Source organism: Sciurus carolinensis, chromosome 8 (genome assembly GCF_902686445.1).
Source record: "Sciurus carolinensis chromosome 8, mSciCar1.2, whole genome shotgun sequence".
Classification (NCBI taxonomy): domain Eukaryota; kingdom Metazoa; phylum Chordata; class Mammalia; order Rodentia; family Sciuridae; genus Sciurus; species Sciurus carolinensis.
Window position 1 is genome coordinate 84584088 of NC_062220.1, and position 14913 is coordinate 84599000.

A 14913-nucleotide genomic window follows, 5' to 3' on the forward strand; every position below is an offset into this window, starting at 1 on the left:
AAGCATTATTGACTCCAAATGCACAGGCAGTAAAAATATTCATAAATTTGTTTCTCAATATAAATGGCCAAAATATATAAAAGAATGTTCAACATCACCCAACAACACCAACTTAGGCTTTTTTTTGGCTTGCAGTTTTAGAGGTTTGATAGTTGGGTCCATTGCGCTGGGCCCAGGGTGAGGCAGAACACTATGGTGGAAGGATGACAGCAGAGGAAAGCTATTCATCTTATGGTGGACAGACAGCAGAGAGAGGAGAGCTGTGGGGAAGATGAACCCTTCCAGAGCACACCCCTAATAATCCACCTCCTCCAGCTGCACCCCACCTGCCTACAGTTACTATCTAGCTAGTCCATTCAAACTCGGGTGGACTCATTAGTCCAAGTTCTCACGATCTAATCGTTTACCTCTAAATATTTCTAAGGAAACACAGGAGCGTTTGAGGGACACTTCTTATCCCAATTATAGCATTAAATGGGAAAATGCAAATTAGAAACTCAAGGTATCACCTCACACCTCTTGGAACAGCTAATGTCAAAAGCAAAAGTTAACCAGTGTGGCAAGAATGTGGAGAAAATAAACAGTAACAAAACACTTCAATGTGTTTATTTAGAGTAAGTGAAATTAGATGCATAGATTCAATCTACCTTAACCTGGAAACCTCCATTAATACTTTCAAGATGGAACTTTTGATGAGCTTACTTGGGGGAGTATGGGTATTCTGTCAACAATAAGGCCAAATCCATTAGTCTTAACAATCAGTGGAGATAGGAATAGGGCTGCCTTCCTCTTAAGAGGGTTGAAGAGGATGGCAGTCACAACATCTGAAGAGAAGACTGCCACCCTGTATGTTGATGGGGTGGGTGATGAACACTGAAAGTTACAAAACAAATCTACCCCCCTGTGACCCAAGGAAAATGTACAAAACTTCAAGTTCCTATTCTTCAGAGTTGCATCTTACAAAGTTTGGAAAGGATGAAATCAGCATTAAGACATGTGTTTACTATATCCCCCTTATTGTAGACGTCTTGTTTTTTCTTGTTGCTTTTTTGTTTTCTTTCTTTTTTTGCAGTGCTGGGGATGGAACCCAGGACCTCAGGCATGCCAGGCAAGGGCTATACCACTAAGCTACACTCCAGCCTGTATTACATATTGAAAATGATGGAGAACCCAGGGAATAGTTATGTGATTGACTTACTTCAGTTTTCATCATTATTATATTACCTTGCACATTTTTACCTCCCATAATACCTAATATAGCTATTCTGTATAGTGTAGAGTTTGGAAAAAATTTCCTAATTATAGCCCAGGATAATTTTAAGGAGGTGTAACTGAATGACATGTTGGTGATAAAAAATTAAATTTATACAAAATACATTCCTCATGAACTTTCATGATAAACTATGTTTAAAATGTACCTGTTGGTATTGCCTTGCCTTTGGAAGATATTTTCAAAAATGATGTTGGGCTCTAGAATAACATATCAAGCTGTTCTTTCTTGCCACAATTAGAAAACACCAGTAACTAATTAAAGCCATTGGTAGATCTTCATAATAATATAATTTTATCTGCATAAAAAGTAGTTATCAGAATGTGAAAGGGAAGGAAACATGCAACTTGTATGCATGTAGAACATTTTGGGTTTCATCTTTTCCATTGACTTATTTTGTCCACATGCTTACATACATAAGCAAGGTTCATATATTGACTTTATTACAGTAATATGGTTTGTAGAGATGTCCATTCCTCAGTTAACCAGGGATTTGAGTTTTGTCTTTTTCTACTTGTTATTTTGTGCAAACATTTTCATAAAAGGACAGGATTCACATATTTATTTTATTAAGGTACAACAGATTGAATCATCTCTCAATTCTTGAGCATTTCAGTTTTTTCAAATTTGTACTTTCTGGAAAATGATGATGTAAACTTTGTTGAACACATTGCTTTTCATGAAATTTTGGAAAACTTCTTTATAATTTGAAGATAAGACTAGAGTATACATTTTTCTGGTAGTAATATTTTATTGCCAAATTATTCAGACTTTTCAAGAAGTCAGAACATCACCTTTTGCTGGTTCCCCTTCTAGGTCCTAACTTAAATTCCTGAAAACATAAACCTCATTAATGAGGTCATTATGGCTTACTCTAGAAACATGCAGCAAAATGAAGGAAATTCTGTAATATTTTTTTCTTTTCTTGCAAGAAGCTGGGTTTTGAAGGAAGAGGAATACTTCAATTATAGAAATAATAGGAATTATGGCCATAGAATTGGTGTTCATCCCTGAATTCAACTTATCCCTGAGGTCTTTATGGTCTTCTAGAATTGATTTATAGAAACGTTTTCGTGCACCAGTTTTTGAGAAAGAGTTCTAAGATCCAGCAGGTTGGTCTGAGGCTTGGCCCACTCCAGTTCTAGGAATCCAACCAGAATAGGTCTTATTTCTTCATTGTTTTCCATGTTCAAGCCCAGCTGTTCTTCTGGTTTACTTAAATAATGTTCTAAATTGAATGCTTCCATGTCTGGTTTATTTTGTAAAATACTAGGTTTAGTAAGGCTAATCCGGTTTTGACACATACTATATGGATCATGTAAGGCAGATTTAGAATGTTCATAGGGAATGTATTCACTTGATTTACAGTAAGATATAGGTCGGGGTTTTAATGACAGCTGTCTCCAGTACAAATCTTCTGTCTTTTTAGTATCTGTGATTTTTGGAAATGATTTTTAGGTCATAAATACTCGTCAAATCCTTTGTTGAGTAAGAAGGATGGAGGTGGGTCGTTAGATAGTAATCTTTGTTCTTCCTTCAGCTTCTCTTCAATATCCTGGTTTTTATGGGTCATGCCAGCTGGTATATTATCACTTAGTGCCATCATTTCTGTAGAACTGGGTATAAAGGTATGAAAAGTACACAAAACATTAGGGGTACAATCTGGACAGGAACGTGGTCTTTGTTGGATAATAGCCTCCAGAGGACGTCGGTTCTGAGTAAGCCGGGCGATTCGCCCTTCCAAGGGTCTGGAGGGTTTTAAGACAGGGTGGAATTTTTCTTGCTGTAGTGAAGGAAGAGAAAGGAGAAAATTAATTGCTTAGTATTAATAAATGGTAGATCAACAGTCATATCCCATTTCCACTGAGTAAAAGTGAGATGGGTGTAGGAATGCACATGGCGAAAATATTTAAGATTTATTTAAAGATATTTCAGTAGCTGTTGCTAGCAAAACAATAAAACTCCTTTTTCCTTTTTCTCAAAAAAGACATTGCAATAAACACATTTTTCTCCTTTACTGACTTTAGATAATATAGAAAGGACATATTTTTATTTGGCTGTACAGAAACACTTCTATGTGGGAACTCTGCTTTCCAACTTTCAAAAATATAAAGGAATCACTGGAATATAACTTCTGACCATTACCAACAGATGGCATTAGTAGTTGTGTGTAGCTATTAAAATATCAGTTAAAAATCTTCTTTATTTAGTCCAAGATGAGGATTCTTAAACCTTGACTGAATCAGAATCACCTTCAAAGGTGGCAGAAAGTGAAATTCCTAACCTGGGCCTTCTAAAATTGTGATTCAGAAGGTCTACAGTGGGACTCAGGAATCTAAATTTTTTGTGGGGGAGGTGCTGGGTATTGAACCTAGGGCCTCAGGGATGCTAAGCACATGCTGTACCATTGAGCTATACACCCAGTGTATGAATCTAGATTTTAAACAAGCATCTCCAGTGCTGCTAAGGCTGGTAACATGCTATGCTTTGAGAAGCACTGGTCTGAGGTGTTATGTCTGTGCCTGCTTATTTATTTATTTATTGGTGCTGGGGTCTGAACCCAGGCTCTTGTCCATGCTCTGTCACTGTACACCCGAGTCTATCTGTGCTTATTTTTGAAATGTGTTAAGAAGTCTATGATTCTTTTTGAGATGTGTTATAAATATTATGAACTCAGTCATGACTAGAAACTTCAAAAGTAGGGAGTATATTCAAAGTATTATTAATAGAGATGTGTCTAGTGGCAGTAAGAGGAAAAAGTTGACTGGGAAGGGCATGAAGGAATTTTCTGGGATGATGATAGTTTTCTATATTGTGATAGGATTCTGGATTACAAAGGTATATACATTCATCAAAACTCAAATGTGTAGATTTGTGCAATTTCAACTAATATATTTCACTTTCAAAGAAAAAAAAAACTGCAAACAAATACTGAAATCTGGTTAATGAGATGCCTGTCAAATGTTTAGGGGTGAAATATACTACACTAATATCTACAATTTTCTCTAAAACATGTTAAAAATAATAAAATATATCGATGGATGACTAGAGGTATAGAAAGATGGGTAGATTATGTAATAGAGCAAGTATAGTAAAGTGTTAATGGTAGAATCTGCATGGTTAAGTATATGGCTGTTAACTAAAATTTTTAAACTTTTCTGTATGTTTTAAAAATTTATAGTAATATACTGAAGAAAAAGTAAAGACTATATATGATGATGGAATTGACAAGAGAGAATAAAAATGAGAATGTTGAGAAAATAATAACTGTAGCTTGGATTTAAAGAATGGGCTTAGGATCATCCTTTTGAAACTATTCTGTTTATAGCTGGAGAATTTCCATACTGAGTTACTAACAATTTTTTTAACTTTTAGCTAATCAACTTTGAGTAAATATACTGTTTTTTTTGGTGGAGGGAGGAGTATACTAGGGATTGAACTCAGGGGCATTTGACCACCTAGCCACATCCCCAGCCCTATTTTGCATTTCATTTCGAGATAGGGTCTCAGCGAGTTGCTTAGTGCCTCACTTTTATTGAGATCCTCTGCCTCAGCCTCCTGAGCCATTGGAATTACAGGCATGCTCCACTGTGCCTGGCTTGAGTAAATACACTACAAAGAAAAATTCCAGGTGACATGCTTTGTTAAATTTGTCATTAAAAAGCAGGCTTATATGAGACTGACAGTATCCCTTATGCAACAAGCAGTTTTTAATACCTTTATTTTATTCTATACAAAAAAAGTTCATATCCATATCTAAAACATGCTTTCCCAGAGTCTACTGTTTATATTTTAGTTATAAGTCAGTAAGATTTACTGAAACTTTCTTTTAAATTTCCAGTGACTTTATATATATTTTATCTTGTTATTGATATTTGTTGATTTACTAGCACATTTTGTGCTCAGTATACTTCACAAGCATCCTTTGTATAACTGTACATGTGTTTCTCTGTAAAAATGATAAAGTTGCTTGTTGAGGGGCTAAACCCAACAGGGTCACATGGAAATCTGGACAGTTGTTGAACACACCTGGTAGTGTCAGCGTATGCGTATATTGTCTAGCTATAGAGAATCCACATTGCAAGAGAAAAATCAAGACAATTAAAAGCTATTTGGTGAATGATAAAAGTGTACAGACCCATTTCTAGTTTTATGATTCTGTATCACTTAGATAAATGCTGAAGCTAATGTAAACTGAATGTGCATCTCAGTCTAGAGTTCATTCTGAAATAATTCTAATAGTCATCTTTTATGCGTCTTCCATAGTTGACATCTTTGATAATATTAATTTTGTTTTTAAAATTTCTAGCTGTAGAGGAAAAAATTAAGTTCTTAAATAAAATCACATATGCATACTAATAGGTCATTTCTTTTTTTAATGTAATGAAATCAATGGATTATACCTCCTATTATGAAAGAACTTGATCTTTTCTTCCAGGCCATTTCACATAATCAACTAAGAAGTCTCTATTGATATAGGTAGAGAATTTATTGGCTTTTGATTGTAATTCAGCCAACTCTCAATTATTGTGGATATCAGGAAGAAGTCTATTTCTTTAAAAGCAATGATAATGTACAAGATATACAAATGTGCAAAGATCCAGAATTTACTAAGAATCTCATTGAATTACTAGCTAAGTTCTATTCTTTTGTAAACCAATTGCTTTGTAAGTAATATTTTAGCAATAGTAGCACAGTAGAAAGTCTGTTAAAAAAATAGCAATGTGAAGAAAAGATACTTTGTTTTTCCACACAGTGTATTCAAATCAGTTCCAAACAGTTCAGAATTAACTTCTAAAATTACTTAAATTTTCTCTTTGCTAGGTTGGCCACTAGTACTCATGACAGAAATAAAAAGTGGGCAAAGCAGGAAGTCCAACACTAGATGTTCTCCCTTTAAATAACAGAATTGACTGCAATTACTTACAGGCTGTGGGTCAAATCCTGTCTGTCCAGTTAATTCTGCTACTTCCTTTTCATGGTAATCATCCAGCTCAAGGGGGTTTGTGGGCCCCAGACCTTAAAGGAAACACTGGCTTATTATTTTGGTAGAGTAAATGAAGAATGATAATTAAATTACTCTAGGTAGTTATATACCCATCTCCTTCATAATATAATTAAAACCAATTAAATGGAAGAAACCAACCCTACCTCTCCCCGCTACCCCTTAGGAGAAACTTACTACCCTTCTTAATTAATATTAATACTTAGATTGAGAAACAGGGAAAATATAAGATGAAAATGTATAAAAGCATTTGTTAAATACCCCATTTTTGTTCTCATTTTTACCTGTATTAATGAGAACTCATACCTGTGAAATCATGATTGTATGAAGAGAGCCAATGGGACCTTTCAAGATTTCTTCGTATGTTGGCTTCTCTTATGGACTTAAGAGCATCCCATGAGTTTAATGAAGTGTTGGAGCAAAAGTTTAGGAGGGTTTTGGGTAGAATGTTGGCTATTTTTCTCAACACATTTAGGAAACTAGAATATAACATAAAGATTATTGCGATTAATGTCATCTAGGAGAGTAAGGGCAGACTCACTATTTCTGCAGGAAAGGGGCAAAGGAAATTCTAGGCTGAAGCCAGATACTTAAAAAAAATTCACTAATTACTAATACTCAAGCTAGGCAAGGTGGCTGTAACTGTAACTATATTTAGACTTAAACATTTTATCAAAAAATGGGAAGGTCTTTTCTAAAAGCCTCTGATAACTTACATTAGGGGACATATTCTGGTACTCTACCACAAGGAAAATTTTGTTAGAGATACAAAAGGTTCTGAGGTACTCTTTTGGCTGAGATAGGTAAAATTGTGTGGCTTCTACTGTTCCTTCCTTGCTTGACATGAAACCATATGATGACTTTTATGACTTTTTGAAGAAGGTAAGTCACTCAAATGCAAATACAATTTTCATTCTTCAGACACATGAGTTTTTGTATTTTAAAAAAGAGATATGCATGTAAACATAATAGAACGAGTTTCATTGCAGTGTTTCTGGTTACTTAGAAATTCATCTTTTCTAAGATTGATGACACTCTGTAAACACTTTTTGAGCACCTATGTGTACACAGTAGTGGAAAGAAACAAGGACAGGTCAGAAATAAATCCAGCCATCCAGGAGTATATTGGCTACTAGAGGATATAAGATGTGAACACAAATGAGTGTAAGTAGCTCTTTGCTATAAAATAAGTTAAAACAAAATGACTTTGAAGTTCAGAAGAAGAAGGGATCGATTCTAGCTGAATCAAGAAGCAGGGTAGGGAGTGGGATGGGAAGGAGAAGACCAAGGGCCATGTTCTGTCATACCATAGGAACTGGACCTTGAATGACAATGCAGAACTGGAATAGCAGGTGCAGAGGTACGGATGTGGCAACAGTATGGAAACTAACATTTCTTGAACATTATGCTACTCACTGCCCTCACAGCCAAGCCCACCCTTAACATTTGCAGAGTCTGGAGCTAAGGTACAAATGGAAGTCCATATTCCATTTGTCTAAATAGTTTAAGTCAAGAAAGTAAACTGATATATAAACTATGTTTCATTCTCCTATTCAAACAAAATACCTTTTTAACCTTAGAAGAACAGGTTCAAATTTAGACCACTAAATGGTGATCCAGGAAGAGCCAACTGCAGCAGTACCCCTCACTGCTCTTTTCTACTGGCTCTACCTTCCCATCATCCCTACTTCCAGACAACAACCATCTCTGGTTACCTCTCTGGCCTTGATAAAATACTAGCTCAGAACACTGTAACCCTTGGGAGGATGTGTCTGAGGAAGAGTCAGGCCAAAGAGACAACAACATAGGGCAATTCTGGGTCTGGGTGGGAAAGAGGTACTTAGAGATCTGTCAATCCTGAATGCACAGACTTCATACATGTATAATGCAGAAGGATGAAGCCAAGATAGCATTTAAAAATATTTTGTTAAAATTAAGCCACTGGGGACTGAAATGGAGCAAATTAAATTTCATGCATGTATGATCATGTCAAAATGAACCCTACTATTATGTATAATTATAATTCACTAATAAAAAAGCATTAAATAAAGCATTAAATAAATAAAAACTAAGCCCCAGTACTAATTTTTTTTTTTTTTTTTTTTTTTTTTTTTGTGGTGCTGGGGATTGAACCCAGGGCCTTGTGCTTATGAGGCAAGCACTCTACCAACTGAGCTATATCCCCAGTCCCCAGTAATTAAATTTTAAAAGGTTAAACCATCTTATTTGGAACATTCTTCTTTCCAGGGTTACCCATTTCTTAATGTTGCTAGGTCAACCAAGTATTATAATCATTGAAATAATGCTGATAGCAGTTAAAATTTATTATGCGCTTACTATGTAATAATCTGCTGCTAGGTGCTTTTATATGGATTTCATTCTTAGGACAACAGTTTTACTACCAATCCTGTTTTATCTACTAGGCAACTGAGGTATTAAATGATTAAATATATTACCTGGTCACAGAGTTGATAAGGCTGAGCCTCTTTAAAATTCACACTTTACTAATATGTTATACATATTTTCTTATTGATTTGGATGGAAAAAAAAATACTAAAGTACAGATTCTAGAGTTTTCTCTTTTGTAGCCAGGTGACACATGTTAGTGATTGCTTATCAGGTTATCTGTCTTTTCTCTTCCCCTGGGCTTAGGATGGAGAAGAAGGAGAGACAAGACTATTGGTCCACAAATATGAGTTACAAGTCTTTGAACAGGAATTCTTGCTATGGGTTCTACTCTCAGAGGAATTATCTAATGGATGTGGGTTGAAGCTAGTTAGGGTACAGAGGTTAACAGCATAGATTAGAGTCTCTCAAACATGAATTATGTGATCATGACATAGTCACAAACTCTCTGAGCCTCAGTTTCTTATCTATAAAACGGAATTGATAATACTCATGAGATTTTTATAAGAATTAAATGACATATCTAAAATGCTTAGGGAAAAGAAATTTCTCAGTAAATGGTAGCACTTGTTTTAGTTTATTTTAAGTGTACTAATAATGAGGGAACAATAATAGTTCATAAATCTTTCTGAAAATCTCCCATTTACTCTGCATATTTTGAATAGCTTGACATATTATGAATTGTAAGAACAGGTTTAAGGGTGTGAAACATAATGTGTGTGAAACACAGTTCTTGCCCACCATCTTTCTGGGGAGAACTTTTTGTTTTATAACCCATGGATATGTTCCATAACAAAAGTATGTGAAATCAGCTAATTGGAAAACGTGAGCCATAGTCAAAATCTCAAAATTTTCACATAAACAGCAAATAAATTCATCTTTTGGAGTTTTAGAAACTATTGGGTAAAAATATATTGTACTTTCTCTTAAAACACACATTTTGAAAGATAACTTACATCATAATACACACCCTGACCTGGCCACGTCAATGCTTTCTTCTTTGAATCCGAGAGAAAATCGAGCAGTTCATATCTGTAAGGATTACCTGAAATTTTCAAGAAAAACACTGTTACACTGAATACTTAAGAACAGTCTTTTAACAAATGGGTTTATGGATGAAGCAAATAAAAATAGTACAGGTTAGAGATGATTTCTCTTGTACAATACAGCTATACAGTATAGCTTTTTAGAATTTTGATACTGGGGATTGAACTCAGGGCCTTGCATATGCTGAGGGGCTACACTCCTATCCCCTTCCTTGCAACTTTCAAGATGCAGCCTACTCTTTAATTCTTGAGCCTAATATGAGCAGCATGTGGGCCAGAGTGAGAATGAGTCTCTAACCTTAGTGTTCTCAGCAGGGATAGAGGGCATGCATATGTAATAATTCTTCCTGGATCTTCTTTCTCGTCTCTGGAGGCTCAGCAAATACATTTCTTTACTACCTGTTTTGGCTTTTCTCAATCCAAATATCAGAAGTTTAAAAAAAATGGAATTGTACTTGCTTACCAAAGAGGTAGTGAAAGAGAACATTTTATTATTTATTTATTTATTCATTCATTCATTCATTCATTCATTTTTATGTGGTGCTGAGGATCGAACCCAGAGACATGCTAGGCAAGTCTCTACCACTGAGCCACAACCCCAGCCCGAAAGAGAACATTTGAAAGAATACAGCTTCTTAGGTTTTGTTTTGTATTTAATAAGTATTACCAATTACAGCATGGCTGCCTCTGGTCTCATCCTAAATTTCAAGCTAAAGAATGCTCTGAACATCCATTATTATTTTTTTCCTGTGGTACTAGGGATTGAACTCACAGTCTTGCACATGTTAGGCAAGCACTCTACCATTGAGCTACATCCCCAGTCTGTTTTATTTTGAGATGGTCTAAATTGCCCAGGCTTGCTGTGAACTTGTGATCCTCTTGCCTCAGCTTCCTGAATAGCTGGAGTTATAGGCATGCACCCCCAATTCCCAGCTCCATTCTCATATATAAGAACAAAGGCTGGCGTTTATTGAACACTTATTATGTGCCAGCCACTGGACTGTTTTTTTAATATATCATCACATGCATTTTTATAACATTATTATGAGAAAGATACTTTTATTTCCACTTCAGTGAATAAAAGAAACTGAGGCACAGAAAGAATAGGCAATTTATGCAAATTCACACAGTAGATGGAATTCAAACTCAGGCAATCTGATTATAGAATATGCACTCTTACCTTATATGCTATTTATTTCTAATAAGAAGGGATTAAAATGAGTGTAAGATCAGAAACCCAATACAGTACTAGTTCACAGAAATATCTTTCAATATTTATCAAAGCATATTCATCTGAAAGTCCCCTAAGAGAGTGACTGGTCAGAAAGAGGCAGATGCTTGCAAGAGCAGAAAAGGAAGAGGCAACTCGTTTCTTCAGTCCCTGAAAGGTGTTCTATGAGTTCAACACATGTTTCTGTGACTTCTTGCTAACTATGCACAAAATATAATTTCAGAAATTATCTAATTCAGGATTGAAAATAATTAATTTTGATAATTTCCCTAACAAGATCATAAAATTTCAATTGTTTAGACACATATCTTGGGTTAGTTTTACACAGCACTTATTCTTTTCACTCCCCCAATATAACTAAGCATAGCCTCAACACTAAATAGACAATGTTCTAGAGACAGCCTGTACTGCCTGTTATCAATACTGACTGGTCTAGAGGTATTGGAAATGTTCATCATGGTGTACACATATTGGAGTCATTGTATGACAGCAAACAATAAAGATCATAACTTATCACTTATCTCTGCTATCTATGAAGTTGGCACTAATACTCCCATTTTAGAGATTAGGCAGTGAAGTCAGAAGTTAAGAAACATCACTATGGTTTCACAGTTAGTAAGTGGCAAGGCCAGAATTCTACACTTCTACTCTGACTCCAGAGTCCTTGCCTCTGGACTTGGGGTGTGGTTCAGTGGCACAGCACTTGCCTAGTATGTGTGAGTTTCTGGATTTAATCCTTAGCACTGATTTAAAAAAAAAAAAAATCCATGCACTTAAGTCCTCTGCTACACATTTTTTCAAAACTCAAAACATAACTGCCCGCTAACAAGATGCTGAGGTTGTTATTGATGATCCTTGCATTTTGGTACAAATATTCGTTTACAGAAGACAATTGTTATAGGACAATTCTTGAGTCTTATTTACCTCACAGCCTAAATTAACTCACCAAATATTTACTTTTTCTTGTCATGTACCTTTTCTGTCACCTTCAGTTACCCCCTCTTTAGCATCTTCAGTCTTTCTGCAGAGGTCTGGTCTGTTTTCACACATGAGCAGAACTCCTCAGCAAAGACTGGGGTGTCTAGTGTGGGTGAGACTCAATGAGGGGTACAGAGGATACTGCCCTCTCTAATAAAATACATCCACACAGATGCCCCAGGGTTTCAAGAGGATGTGAATAAACTGCTCCCATTAGTTTCTGAGTCTTATTCTAAACGTTAAGCTTTCAAATTAATCACCACTGTTGCCTTGCCCCTTGTGCTCATCATCTAAGCTAGGATGGAATTTTTTTTTTTTTTTTTTTGTACCAGAGATTGAACTCGGGGCACTTAACCTCTGAGCCACATCCCCAGCCCTATTTTGTATTTTATTTAGAGAAAGGGTTTCAGTGAGTTGCTTAGCTCCTCACTTTTGCTGAGGCTGGCTTTGAACTCATGATCCTCCTGCCTCAGCCTCCTGAGCCACTGGGATTATAGGCATGTGCCATAGAATCCAGCAAGGATGGAATTTTTAAAAGCTGAACCATAAGAGAGAGTGGGAAGGAAATAAAAACAAAATAAGTAGAACAAAGATAATCAATTCTATAGTTCTGGTTTCTGATTTTACCGTGGGAGGCTGTGTGTGAAGTAGAAGGATCAGAAGCACCTGAAGAGTCTGGTTTAATTGGTCTGCAGTGGGGTCCCTGCTGAATGTGGGGCTCGGCCACAGTCGGGAACAACTTTCTTAATCTACTGAAGGGTCACATATCTGTGTTTTCAGTCCTTCATGCACCTTGCTTTCTTTAATTTTGTTATTGAATAAATTCCAACAATAACAACAATTAATAGTTTTGATTTTAAGTCACATTTTACCTCTTGTCTTCAAAACTGTTGAATCATAGGTCTTGGTTGGCACTGTGGGAGCAAATGGCTGTTGGGTGCAGGCTTTAATGCCATTGTAGAGCTCCTTAGGTGACGTAAAGGTCGGGAACATGGCTCCACGAGAGATGTGTGTATGGTAGGGGTGTTCAATTGGATATGGTAAGCAGATTTCGCTAAGATTTATCGAGCAAATAAAACAACAGAAGAAAAGAAGTGCAATGAAAAAATTAATCATCAAATATTTATTGGGACTCTTTGTAATGGCAGTTAGTGTTCTAATCTCTGAAGGTAAGACAGTAACTCAGAGCAAATAATCATGGAGTTGGCATTCTGTGGAATATCTACCGTAACATATATGAAATTTTCTTAATTTTGCTAGACAAAACTAAATTTAATTTTTAAAAATAAATCATACCTAATTATCATGAATAACTTCCATAGCTGGTATCATATAAAGTAGACAATATATGAATCTTTGAGTTATCAGACTATGTAGGAAGAATTTCTAGTTGCTTTTAATTCCTGCTTCTTGTTTAAAAAAGATTATTTTATGAGATAATTTTGGATATTTAGCTCAGCACTACACTTATCTTGGATTGAACTTTCAACCCAGGTATCTGTTTCTTTAAGCAGTTGATCAACAAAATATACTGCCTGTTTATGTATACGATCTGTTTTGAAATAAAAAAGCCAAAAATAGACCACTGAAGGAAAAAATAAATGAAAAAGACCACAATGATATAATTTTCCTATCATATGGAGAACTGGCAGAGCTTAAGGGAAAATAAAAAAAAAAAAAACAACTGTCTAAACCAGAAGAAAATTGAGATCAGAAAGTTCACAGAATAGAAAAATGGTATTTATAATTAGAAAATTAGGTAGAAAAAGTCCAGTGACAGGGGTTGAATTATGTCTCTTCCCAAAATCTATACATTGAAGTCCTAATTCCAAAGGCCTAATGTTATGTCCTAATTTGGAAGTAGGGTTGTTCACAGATAACTGGATAAGAGGGGTCATACTGAAGAAGGGTGGGTCCTTAATCCAATGAGCCTGATATATCCATATAAAAAAGGGAAACTTGGACTCAGATAAGCACACGAGAATGCTGTGTGAAGATGAAGGCAGAGATCAGGGTGACATATCTGCAAGCCAAGGAATGCCAAGGACTCGAGCAAGCTACCAGAAGCCAGGTGCTGGGCAGGGAGCAGGTTTTCTCACAGTCCCCAGAAGGAACCGAGCCCACCAACACCTTGATCTTGGACTTCTAGCCTCCCACTTTGAAATGTATCAAGCTATAAATAGAACCATGAATCCAATAAATGGAGCCCAGACAAAAGGCTTTTCTTGTCATACTTCTTATGAAGAAAACTAGAAAAGTTCAAAACAAGGGTTCTATACATAATTTGTTTTTTAAACAAAGTCCCTTAAAACCTAAACCTTGATTTATTTATTTAAAAAATTAAAAAAAATTTTTTTTGGTACTGGGAATTTAACCGGGGGCACTTTAACCACTGAACTACATCCCAGCTCTTTTTTATATTTTATTTAGATACAGGGTCTTGTGAGTTGTTTAGAGCTAAGTTGCTGAAGCTGGCTTTGAACTCACAATCCTCTTGCCTCAGCCTCCCGAGCTGCTGGGATTACAGGCATGTGCCACCATGCCTAGCTAAATCTTGATTTTAATAGCTTTTTGAGTAGTTCTTTGCGGAAATGCAGTTTTACAACGTCTGCTTAGTATTTTCAGTAAAGATAGATAGGGGCTTTGTATCATACTCATACCAAAACTAGAGAAGGACACATCAAGGAAAGAAAACTACAGACCAGTATACCTGATGAACATAGATGCAGATATACTTTGTAAAATATTAGCAAATCATGTTCAACAACCTATTAAGAAGACTGTACATCACAACCAAGTTGGTTTTATTACAGAGATGAAAGGATGGTTTAGCATATGTAAATCAATGAATGTAATTCGTCATATAAACAGAATTAAGGACAAAAATCACTTGGTTATCTCAGTAGATGCAGAGAAGGCCTTTGACAAAACTTGGCCCCCATTCATGATAAAAACAGATGAAATCTACCTCAACAAC

General features: G+C 35.8%; 1 protein-coding gene and 1 non-coding gene across 2 annotated transcripts in view; both read right to left on the minus strand.

Moving 5' to 3' along the window:
- Positions 1–1542: 1542 nt before the first annotated feature.
- Positions 1543–14913, minus strand: part of C8H7orf31 (chromosome 8 C7orf31 homolog) — a 30866-nt gene continuing 17495 nt past the window's right edge. Inside the window, 11 exon segments of the mRNA XM_053743437.1 lie at positions 1543–2275; positions 2278–2370; positions 2373–2724; positions 2726–2782; positions 2784–3053; positions 6198–6289; positions 6582–6689; positions 6692–6730; positions 6733–6754; positions 9638–9726; positions 12809–12990. Of these exon segments, the coding sequence (XP_053599412.1) occupies positions 2232–2275; positions 2278–2370; positions 2373–2724; positions 2726–2782; positions 2784–3053; positions 6198–6289; positions 6582–6689; positions 6692–6730; positions 6733–6754; positions 9638–9726; positions 12809–12990 (1348 nt within the window). The 3' untranslated portion in view covers positions 1543–2231.
- On the minus strand, positions 8388–8461 carry Trnam-cau (transfer RNA methionine (anticodon CAU)). The gene has a single exon. It is a non-coding gene; the product is annotated as a tRNA-Met (tRNA).